The sequence below is a fragment of the Wolffia australiana genome, chromosome 6 (assembly GCF_029677425.1).
Source record: "Wolffia australiana isolate 7733 chromosome 6, ASM2967742v1".
Classification (NCBI taxonomy): domain Eukaryota; kingdom Viridiplantae; phylum Streptophyta; class Magnoliopsida; order Alismatales; family Araceae; genus Wolffia; species Wolffia australiana.
In genome coordinates, this window is record NC_135840.1 from 6,065,199 (window position 1) to 6,077,480 (window position 12,282).

The window sequence follows — 12,282 nt, forward strand, 5'->3', positions numbered from 1 at the left end:
AGAGAGAAAATCGGATGGCTTAGATCTCTCCAAATTGAAACAATGATATCTAATAATCTAGAAGGAGTTTTGGGCAGAAATTTGGAAGGTAATTACACATTTACCTTCTCTTATCCATCCACGATCTTGGATCTAAAAATAGAACCCTCCATCATTGTAAAAAAACACCCTTGGATTTTGTTCATAATTAAGATTAGCGGAGTGTTTAGCTGATTCAAAATCCAGTTTTGGTCTGTTCTTGCAAAGAGTGAAGGATTGAAGGAATGATGTTCAGATCAAGACACGTGAAGAAAAAACACCACTCGGCCGGTTGGGCACAGGGCGAGAAGGTTAGTTTGATCTTCGTCTTTTTCTAAGTCACATCTTTGTCCTTTTTCCTAGGTTATCATTACCGGTAGGCTAGGTTTCTACTCTTAAGCACACCACCTTCAACTCTGCTGCTTGTTGGTACATATCCGGGTCCATATCCTTCACCCCAGTGACAGTAAAACTATTGTCGTCACTCGCCCACACTCTATCGCTCGTCGGCACATATATGCTATCATCTCTATTGCAATCAGCACAATATCCCTTTCGTCCACTCCACCCCACTCACATCCATCTCTGTCTACCGTCATCCAGTGCTCCCAAAGTGTTGACCAAGGTTAGCATTAACTAGTATTCTTCTACTATAAAGTGTAAAATTCTCAAAATTATTCTATAAAATCTTAATAAATTGGGTTAATGTGGAATAATATTTTCTGACATTCTTATAATTATTTTAAATTTCTTTTCCCTAGTTTTCTTCTATTTAATTAGTTTTTAAAAAATAAATATAAAATCATAAAAATAGAAATAAAATATACAATTCCCTTATTTAATACTTTCTCTATGTCGATGCGACCCTTACTCGCTCTATGCTCGTATGGAAATGATAAATATTGTTGTATAAACCAGAAACCTTAAATGGCATATTTATCCCTAATTTTGGGTCCATCAATGGGCCAAGTGAGTGACATTGTTGATAAGATGTCATCCTGAAAGGATTATTTCACTAACCTACATCTTGGCAAAAAGAAAAAAGAAAGTTGCATGGTTCATGTCTAAAAGACTCTCCATGGAACATCGATATATAGAATTACTTAATATTCCTGATGATATATATATCTCAATAATACTATGATATCTCCATCATTGGGGTCATGAAAGCCAAATATGAGAAGATTTACATATATATATAGAGATGATCTTATAAAAAATAGATGATGTGATCTACCATGATGGATGGATTTTGGAGAAGAAAATTACACTCTTGAATGTTAAGGTATATTAGGTGGATAAATTGTGGGCATTGTGGGGGTGGGCTATTGCCATTTGGAAAATGAAGGGCTCAAAAGTGGAGAGAATGTAAATGAAACCATCTTATAGGTCTTTCACAAGTTTGGCCTGAATTTGAAGGTACGTGTGAGTTTTATGTCTGATTTTTAATTAGCTTTGAAACCCTAACATGTGCTGTTTTATCCGCATCACACAAGCATGACTGTGTGCATGTTTCATGTGGTTGCACTTATTTGTGGTTTTAGAGAGCTCTGAGTGGGATGCTATTTGAGCCATGTAATGGCAATATCACTTCCGAAGAGGCATTGCATATATGTTTTGGTATAAGTTGAGTGCATACAAATTTTCATGGAGAATATTTCTGTCTATGGATGATTTTTATACCAAGAGAAGCTATTATTTATGAAAACTTCCAGATATCTAATAAGTTCAATTTTTAAAATAATCAAACACTAACCTAAAGATGTGCTTTCAGACTTCAAAGGGATGTTGTATAAAAATTAGCTGTAATTATCATACTAAACACAATGAGATCTCTAGAGTTGTTGAGTACTTTTCATGATCCTAGAAGAAGGATTTGGCACAAAGGACTTGTTGAGTACTTCACTTTTCAGAAAAAAAATGTTACCACAGTTGTCTGCCCTTCCCTGACTGCCTTACAGAAGGGTAATTAAAAAACAAAAGGCAATGTAAAAAAAAAGGAAAGAGAGAAATTAAAAGCGCCAGACCAATGCATATGTTCAGGGACGACGTGAGGGCATGACGAGGCCGACGATAATGTCTCAAGTGTTTTCCTTGTATCGGATCAGTGATCATCCTCTCTATCTTCTGCATTTGTTTACTTTCAAATATGCTTCCGCAAGTATTTAGTCCCAACATGGAGACAACCTAAGAATGACTTCACTTTTCATATAAAAAAATGTTGGCACTGTTGTCTCATGTCTGCCATTCCCTCCTTGAAAAAGAAATTCAAAAACAAAGGGAAAGCAAAAAAGAAAGAAAACAGGATAGAAATTAAAAGCGTCAGACCAATGCCATCCGTTCCCAATCAGCCCTCGAGCTAATAAACTTCCATACAAAATCCTCCCGGGGGTATCCCTCGAAATTCGTCTACTCGAAGAGGATAACAAGACGAACACGTGGCGCAAACCCATCCTCACAGCAGCACCAAGGAAGTCCCTCCTCAGATCGGCAACCCAAGAACAACCCATCTCTGAATCTGCCGTAGCCGAAGTCGCCACCGCCACCATCGCATCAAAAAACTAAGTCCAGTTCACTATCATGGGCGGCTTCGCCATGCAGCTACTCTTATGCCAAGCCTGCTCCGGCCAGCCCTCCGACCACCGGCTACAGTCTCCGGGCGGCAGCTCTACTTGCCCACCCTCCTGCGAAGTCCCCACAAGAACTTCTCGCCGATGGGCACTCGCCGCTTCGTTCCTTGCTACCGTTGCTCTGCCGCCCTTGGCAAATGCAGAGACGTGGGGGGCGAGATCCTACGTGAGAGAGAAGTACTTCCAGCCCGCGTTATCGCCTGAAGAGTCGGCCGCGCGCATCAGGCAAACTGCGCAAGGTTTGAGAGAGATGAGGCCAATGCTCGAGACCATGTCATGGCGATACGTCCTCTTCTACGTCCGCTCGAAGATGGCCTACCTCTCCGCCGACCTCAAGAACGCCATGGAAGGCCTCCCCGAGAGCCGCCGTCAGCCCTTCGTCGCCACCGCTAACGAGCTGGTCGATAACATGACCGAGGTACGGACCCGTGTTACTCGACGTCCGGATTTGTAAAAATTTACTATATTTAGCTCTAAATTATCGACTACGTTATTGTGGGCAGCTCGATAGATTCGTCAGAACGCCGAAGGTGTACGAGTCGTACGTCTATTATGAGAAAACGCTCAAATCTCTGGACGATATAGTGGCGCAGCTCGCCTAGGCGTGTTTATCCACTGTTCTGTGGGTCTTGGTGTTATTTATCTCGGCCGAAATCACATGGTGAGAGAAAATATTTGTTACTCTACTATATTGTGCAAGGGTGGGGAGATTCTGAGTTGGAGGCGTGTGTAAAGTTCTTTGAAAGCGCTTCAATCCTTCCGAGGTATTATCTGTGCATTCATTTATTAATTTGATTCTCTCAGAGGTTTTCGTTTTTGAAGTTACCAGTCTCTCAAATAGGCGACGTAAGTGGATACTTTGAATTTGAACCATACTGCTTCCCCGGATGATAAAAAGAGAAGTCACCCGTTGGATTTTTGTGAGCATGTCTGAAACATTGTGCAGTCAACTATCCAATTTGAGTGTTCAAGATGCTCTCAAGTATTTTGCTCGTCCATTTGTAGGTTTGAGATGAAAATTATGCAAAACAAATCTATTCATACAGATTTGGGTTTGGAAATGATTTTTCTCTTTAATCTTCTCTAGGGAGGTGAGCCGCATATCTACTTGCGGAAGTATTATTTTTAGTTTGAAGATTAAAGGGTCTTTTTATTCACGTCAAATAACTTCTGTCGTTTCCCCTCCAGTCAAAATGTTTTGATCTGATACTGCACAGAGATCCCTGAATTAAACCATATCCTCTCAGAATCATTTGAGTCAATAAATCTTGCAGACAACCATCACCATGACAGACTATTGTAGTTTAAGACTATTGTAGCACCACTAGTTTAACCGGTGATTTATGTTTTAAAATCATGCAAACATTTCGTATTAAGTCAATACTATTTTTAGTCATGTTTAATACAACGTATAATCTCGGGTGGACAAACTGATTCAACATGATTTTCCGAGATATCTTCACTTCATAGAGAAAACTGTTTGGGTTAAAGACTTGGGAAAGTAAAAAAATCAATTTTGTCTCATCATGATTAAATATATGACAATTTGTTATCGAATTTAATTTTCATCATTGTAATTGATATATTTTGTTGAAAAAATTTAATGTTTCATAATGAATGATTTATCATTGGATCAACATTTCCGGGTGTGAAAACCGAGTCATTCATGATGGCTACGTACAGTGAAGGATGATTTGGTTTTTAGTCTCTAGAAAAACACACAAGAGGATGGTGAATTGATTAAAATTCATCTTAATTACAAAGTAGATACCTATCAACTACTTAAAATCCTCCCGAAGGAATGCGGATGTAAGATAAAAAACTTCCAGTATATTTCCGTTCAGGTCTGTGTAACTCCCAAATCTTGTCTTGTGACATCCTTTTCTCCATAACCTTAGTCTCACTTGCTACCTGTGTCAACTGATTGGGCCCCAAAAGCCCCGGCCTTTTGAATAATGAGGATTCACAACCAAACAAACAAAACCCAAATGGTTATCCTAGGAGAGACCCTTTCCTTACATCGTTTACTAGAACTTCCATGAATCAGGTTGACAACTCCTCGTTTAGACAATATGGACTTCTTAGATATGCTCCATTCAAATTTTACCAATAATTCACCCTCCGCTGAGATTTTCTCAGGGATGGAAGTCAAAAACCAATGTTTGAATCGAAATAGTATCCTCATTCCAATCAAACTCTCCGCAAGTCGTGCCATTTAATTCACGCTTCGGATTCTTTAAACTCAATTGTATTCATCAATGCCAGATTCTCTGTTCAAATTCTACCTTTATTGTTATTGGACGACTCAGTTAAATACAAATGAGCTTCAATTAATTCACAATTTATTAGTCTAATGTTCACAATTAACTTCCATTAAGATTTAATTTTAAGTGTATCAAATAAATCTGAATCCTCACAATAATTCCCTCCATATAATTTCATTCCTAATGCCAGTCCCCTGTCAGATAAATTTTACGTGCAATTATTATCTTTCTAGTTAAGGCAACCCACTCATAAATAATACTCTTGTGTCACAGAAGTTAAAGTGGTCCTAAGATCTGAGACACCAAGGAGCTCTTGTTGATGTGGGTGGTGATTGAAAATCCAAAAAATATTCGCACATAAAAAGTTAAAAAATTGTCACAGATCTTTAAAAAAAATAGGATGATGAAATCACCTTTTATGGAATCAAATATGCTTTCTTTTCGTTTCTTGAATTAGTCATCATGACCCTAGTAAATGTCAAGCATCTAGATGCACACTCCAAACCGCAAAACATTCAATCTCCTAATCATCTACTAAATAAGTGTCACCTTCTGTCTGGGATGAATCACCACCACATGAAGTGTCAAGCTGCATCACATCCTCATCTACCCTTACATGGAAGCTTTCTATTATTGACTATCATATAAGTATAATTCCTCATCCATGTGACACACGTAGAATGACAGGGTATGGTCAAGGGTCAAACCCTAATCAGTCAGCTTACTTGGGAGTTATACTTTTGGAAGTCATGGGAGAACTCTTTCTCTGACATTTTCATTGCTGTAGCTAAATATTTCATTGCATTATCTTCATTATGACGTCTCCACATATAATGAAGGTGCACGATGCCATATAAAGCACTCAATAATCTTCATGGACTTGTTGCATTCAAGTTAAGCCTATTTAAAAGATAAAATTTTAATGGATTCAGTGATGCATCTGACTTGTATATAAATTGTTAAATGTAAGCCTATTTGAAATGTAAATTGTGGCATATGAAATATTGTTGGATTCAAATATTATATAATTTAAAATTATAAAGCCAAAGTATTGATTTAAAAAATATTCTATAATATTTTCATTTGCATGGTAAGTTATTTGTGCGTGATAGCTATTACTTTAAAACTATATAATATGTATTTTTTATGTTATTTTTGAGGTTACAAATAGCGAGTGACATGGCTAAGGGGGTACACCGTTGAGAATGGGTCCACGGCTGCCATTTAATTGCAGCTGTTGAACCCATTCTAATAAGGGTTGGACGGTGGGGGGAAATCCTGTCCTTCACCCCCGGCCGGTGTCCTCATTGGCTGGCCGGCAGGGGCCACCGATGAGGGGACCGCGGATCAATCCAGTGTACGGAAGTCGTGCGGTCCTGTCTGATTTTTTCGGCCAGTGTGCGATTTTTTTGATCGCACAAAAGCGCTGACCGATGTCCATCTCTGTAGTCTCCATGGTCACGAGATGGCTCTCGGCAGTGGAGGGGGCTCGGGATCCGGCTTTGACTCCTGCTGCCCTTCGACCTCCGGCTCCGGCCATAGAGCTTCCTCCTCAATTCCCTTCCAATCTGCTTCACATGCATGAAGTTGCAGTACCCCCCACGGTTGCTATTGTTCTCCTCAAATTGGCGGCATGCAGCCTCGCGGAAATCCGTGACTGGGGAGAAATCGGCGATGATCGGGTGGCCGGAGTAGAACATGCACTGAAGCGCGCGCAGCGCCGCATCGGCCTGATCTTCTTATTTGAACTGGACATACATATTTCCCACCATGTGATCGGCGGGGTTGTCACAGACATTGAGGCTCTCAATCTCTCTGAATTTGCGCAGCTCTTTGTATATATCCTCGTAGAAATCCTCAAAGTGTTTTTGGATCTTGCGGGGATCGATGGGCTGGCCTTGGCTGTCCACTCCAGGAGTGATTATGTCCAGCCTCTGGTACAAGTTGGAGAGCAAAAGAGTGAGAGAGATGGTAGGCCAGTCGTGGAGTCTTGAGCAGCGATCTCCGTGGCGGCAAGCCCCGATCTTGAAGTAGAATGGGCAGTTCACCCTATCCTTCTTGGTGCCAAATATTGATGCCAAGTGCTCCGTCATTGGAGACGACCTCCGGAACTGAAGAGTTCCTCACTCTGAACCTACGTGGGACCTGCCGACTTCTCGCCAGAAATCTGCTTCAGGGTTCAGAATGGGTTTCAACACGTCTACGAGTGAGTTCAAAGTGGGTTACGGAAAGACATAACCTAACAAAAAACCAGACCAAAATCGCACAATCGCACCGCACAAGGCCTTTGTCAATGTGCAATGTGATTTAATATAATGTTGTCCAATGTGCGGTTCTAAACTAAAAAATAATAATTCCTCTATCTATCTATTTAGCTATACTACCTTTAGATACTCTTCTGACCTTTCTTATTAGTTCTCTTACTAATTAAATAATCCCTATACTTTCACTCCCTTTCTCTATTCATAAAATTTAATCATACAGATATATTCTCATCTATTCCAATCCATCATTCGATTTACAATACTCGCTTTCCCCTATCTGTATAGTATTTATTCTTTCTTTTGTTCTTCTAACTCCCTCTTACTAAAATAAATAACTCTATAAACTAACTACTTATCTCTATAAACTAACTACCTATCTGTATAAGCTCTTATTCCCTATTTCACTAAAATCTTAATATCATTATCCTTACATCCACCTCCCATTTTCATATAGCTTACTACCAATAAATTAAATACCTAATATTCGATCTCTTACATCTAGTTCTCTCATCAATTTAATATCTCATTCACTTACTAACTACTTACTTATTATTCGTTACCTTTCACTATCTTTATTCCTATTATGACTTCCTCTTGACTATAACTCAGTTATTAAATTCACATCTGAATGCCACTCGCTAAGGAGACAACCTTACGCTAACTATACATCTGTGTGAGTTTCTATATATTTCTCAAGTTTATTTGATTCAGGCAAATTAAAAATTACAAAAACAATAACAATTAGTACGTATTTTGCCTTCATTAGCGAAAAACCCAGAGACGTCACGGTTTACATCATCTGGCCCAGTAAAATAAAGTAGAAGAATAATAAAGAGAAGAGCGAAGATTTAGGAGAGGAAGTTTGTTACATTTAAAAAATTTAAGATGATTTTTTTGTTTTTTAATTCTTCATCCATCTTCTTGTTCGTTCAAATGACGAAGCTTAAGAAATTAAAATTTAACCAATGAGAAAATAAGAAGGAATGAAAACAAAGAAAATATAAAAAAATGAATATGGAGGTTTTTCAGGGTCCTAGTTGTTTAAGCTAGTTGATTTAAGTGATTTGAAGTGTTCATCCTTTTCGTGCATACAAAATCCTTGACGCTAGTGAAATATAAGGATCTACATTTAGGAAGAGGTGTTAGGAGCTCAAAAGAGAAGCATGAACACTCTAGGAACCTCGATCTAAATTTTTACCATCACCACATCTATTTCCTTCATTTTAAATTACTTTTTAGCCCTATATGAATATTTCAACAATTTCTCACGCCAGAATCCAAAATTCTCTCTCTAAACCTTAAGTAGAATCTGTAATTTTGAAACTTAAATTCCATTAAAAACTCATCCATTGAAACTCTTTCAATTTATCATCCCAGTCTTGTCCACTCAAATGCCCTCCAAAAACTTATGGACATCCCATGTATCCCATTCTGTCCAGTTATCCATAAGGCCAATTTTTTTTAAAAAATCTTGGTTCCTTAAGAAAGTGATGGAGCGCGCCCAAGCGTCATCGACAACACGTCATCAGAGCCGTCTTTGTCAACATCAGCATCACCGTCGGTCCGTATCCAGCCTGACCGGCCTGCCTAAGCGTCCGTGAAGACGCCCGAGTTTAAATACCGCAGGTAGAGCACGTCCGCGCTCCTAATTTTATGTTTTCATTATCTGTTTTCAGCCATCTTGATTTCTGTTTTCAGTCGTTTGTATTATTTTAAGTCACGTCATCTTGTCCGTTGCTTCTTATTTGTGTTGTAATGAAGGGGGATATGCTTATTGGACTCTCCTTTCTAAACTCCATGTAAGGGCACATCATGGCCCTATATAAGGCCATGATGGGACCACGTTAAATCTTAGTTCTGGAATTATTGTATTGGCAGTTACTCACGTCCAGGTCTCACCAAAGGAATAAGAGAGGGTGATGCAGGATGACTAGAGGAGACGGGACAGGTTGATGCAGGATGACTAGAGGAGACGAGGAGGGATGACAATGGGTGTAGGATATTGGACGACTAAGGAATGGGTAGGATAAAACCCGACCACAAATCACACGATCGATTCTGAAGAATTAAATCCAATGAAATAGTGATGGTGCAGCCCCTTTCCTCGTTGAGGGCGGGAGTACTATCTTCAACCACCGCGGTGAAAACAAAGCAACACGTTCAATAAATCCGAACGGCGATCGCTAGAAGATTCAAAGGCCTATTCAACTAGTCACTCGAAGATTCCAAATCCAAATCAAATCCGACGGCGGTGGATAAACACTCAAAAAATACTGGATGAAGAACACGATCACCAAAGAGTGTAGAGAGTACCTCGGCACTAAAGTAGTGCGTCGTGGTGATGCGAGAGATTCTTGACGCGTCATTGGTGCTGGCGATGGTCGCGGATCCAACTGCGCGGTCAATTGGCAGTCGGTGGGGGGTCAAGGGGGGAGTCGGCCCCTTGCGGGGTTCGGGGCAGCGCCTCGAAACCTAAACGGTATGCGCGGTGACACGTGGATGCGAGGGTGGCCGGGGGCACCGTGGGCGTGCGCGGGCGGTCAGGGGCGCGACAGGCACAGGCGGTTGGGGCGCAGCAGGCACGGGTGGCCGGGGGCGCGGGAGGGTGGGCGCATGGCGGGCCCGGGCGGTCGGGGCACAGGGCGGCCACCAAGGGCGTGGCCTGCGGGGGCGGTTGCTTTGCGTGGGCGGCGGTCCAAACAAGTGGCTTGCCTACGCGGATTAGCGTCCTGTGCGGGCGGCTTGTTTGCGTGGGCGGCGATCCATGCGGGCGACTTGCCTGTGCGTACGGGCGGCCTGCACAGGCGGCTTGCCTGCGCAGGTGGCGGTCTGAGTGAAGTGGGGCAGCGGTGATAACGACGAGTGGTGGCAATGGCAACCCGAGAGGGGAGAGAGTTAGGGCAAATCTTCCCAGAAGAATCAAACTTCAATTCTTGAAAATAGATTCACCAAGTGTATCGTGCAACATTGGCCTACGTATAGACCTTAAAAGAGAGAGAAAATACGAGAAATAAGAAAATAGATGATGTGTTATCGTGTCACGTTAAAGGGCAATTTTGGATCTGGCATTGATGACATCTCATGATGCATGACGTATCGTGTGTAGGTGGGGACGCGACAGATGCCAGTGTGTTTACTTGGTCGTTATCAGGGCGGTTCTGCAGTTGATGTTGGCAATGAGTCATGATGCGGGACGTCTCGGATGATGGTGGTGGTGTGTCCGAAGATGGTGTGTTGACCTCGTCGCCATCAATTCCCCCGGGGTCAAAAGAACTCGACTCCGTCGAGTTGTTCACAGAACGCTCCAGTGGTGTCAACATGTCAGGACAAAGGCGAGCCAAGTCCTCTTCTGCAATCCACGTGTCTTCTATCAATGGTTTGCCCTGCCAATGAACAAGAAACTTCCGCACCGTCCCACCGTCCGTGAAAGTGATTGCCTCATCTAGTATAGCCTCGATGTTCTCTTGCCAAACGGAAGGTAATGAAAGAGGGGTGGACAAGTCAAACTCGCTCACCAAAAGATCCATAGGAAGGGATTGGTCATTAGACGAGAGAGGTGGGGCTGTAAATGCGTCCAAATCCAAAATATTGAAAGTAGCGCTTATCCCCCATGTAGAAGGTATACCGAAGGCATAGGCATTTTACCCAACTCGCTTGAGGATCGGGAACGGCCCGGCACTCCGAGCATGAAGCTTGGTAGCCCGCTTGGGAGAAAACCTCTCTGGCATTACCCTCAACATCACCATGTCACCTTCATTAAACTCGTGAAAACGACGGCGTAAATCTGCGGTTTGTTTATATGAGGCGTTGCTACTCATGATGCGCTGATGAATGTCCTCATGCATACTTCTAATATAATTTGCAAATGAGTGACCATTGTGAGACTCTAGCATGTGGCAACATGGGTATTAAGTCGGTAGGCTTACGAGATGGGTGACCATGAAAAATTTCAAAAGGACTCATGCTAGTGGTACGATTGACAAATGCATTGTAGGCAAACTCGGCGCGCGGAATAATAGTATCCCAAGATTTGAGGTTGTCCCCAACCAATGATTGTAATAGATTGCCGAGGCTTCTATTAACGACCTCAGACTGGCCGTTAGTTTGGGGATGAAAAGCCGTAGAAAATTTGAGTTTAGTCCCTAAGAGGTGCCAAAGGGTCTTCCAAAAGTAGCTAGTGAATCTGACATCTCTGTCCGATACTATACTCTTTGGAAGTCCTTGCAAGTGGACAACTTCGTTAAAATAGAGTTGAGCAACGTGAGAAGCATCTGAAGTTTTAGAACATGGAATGAAATGGGCCATTTTTGAAAAATGATCTAGAACAACCATGATGGAATCATGACGCTTGAGAGTTCTTGGAAGTCCTAGAAAAAAGTCGATGCTCACGTCATCCCAAGGTTTATGAGGGACTGGTAGGGGAGTATAGAGACCCGTATTTTGTTTTACATGCTTTGCAAGAGCACATGTGCGACATTGGGATACAATATTTGGTACGTCTTGTTTTAGGGAAGGCCAAAAGAATTTATGCTCAACGGTGGCGATCGTCTTATCTCGTCCAAAATGACCACTTATGCCTCCGGCATGTGTTTCCAAAACAAGAAAGTCTCTAAGAGAAGTCTGTGGAATGCATAGATGGCGATCGTAGAAAGAGAATCCATCTTCTAGGATATAATCCTGGGTTTGTGGAGTAGGATGTTTTCCCAAGGATTGAATGATGGGTGCAAAGTCAGGGAAATCTACATAAAGGACCTTTATCTGATCGAAACCAATCACCTCAATTTTCATGACGTTCAAAAGGTGGACTCGTCTACTTAATGCATCGGTGACCTGATTCTCGACAACTCTCTTATGCTTTAGGACAAAAGTATATGATTTGATGTACTCAACCCAACGAACATGCCTAGGATTTAACTTCTACTGTGAATGTAAGTATTTAAGGCTTCATGGTCAGAGTAAAGAACGAATTCTTTCGAAAGCAGATGGTGCCGCCAATGGGGAAGTGACTGAACAATGACATAGAATTCTTTATCATAAGTAGAGTATTTGAGCTTGGCATCATTCAACTTATCACTAAAGAACGCAATGGGATGTTTCTCCTGACTC

The 12,282-nt window shown here is 41.6% G+C and overlaps 1 protein-coding gene and 1 pseudogene across 1 annotated transcript; one reads left to right on the forward strand and one right to left on the reverse strand.

The window, feature by feature from the left end:
* Nucleotides 1–2,424: 2,424 nt before the first annotated feature.
* PNSL2 (PsbQ-like 2) lies at nt 2,425–3,469 on the forward strand. The gene is made up of 2 exons (XM_078576741.1): nt 2,425–3,066; nt 3,152–3,469. The coding sequence occupies exons 1-2, from the start codon at nt 2,599–2,601 to the stop codon at nt 3,248–3,250; spliced, it is 567 nt and encodes a 188-aa protein (XP_078432867.1). The 5' UTR covers nt 2,425–2,598; the 3' UTR covers nt 3,251–3,469.
* A 2,637-nt stretch (nt 3,470–6,106) lies between these two features.
* On the reverse strand, nt 6,107–7,088 carry LOC144704336 (splicing factor U2af small subunit B-like; annotated as a pseudogene).
* Between the last annotated feature and the right edge of the window lie 5,194 nt (nt 7,089–12,282).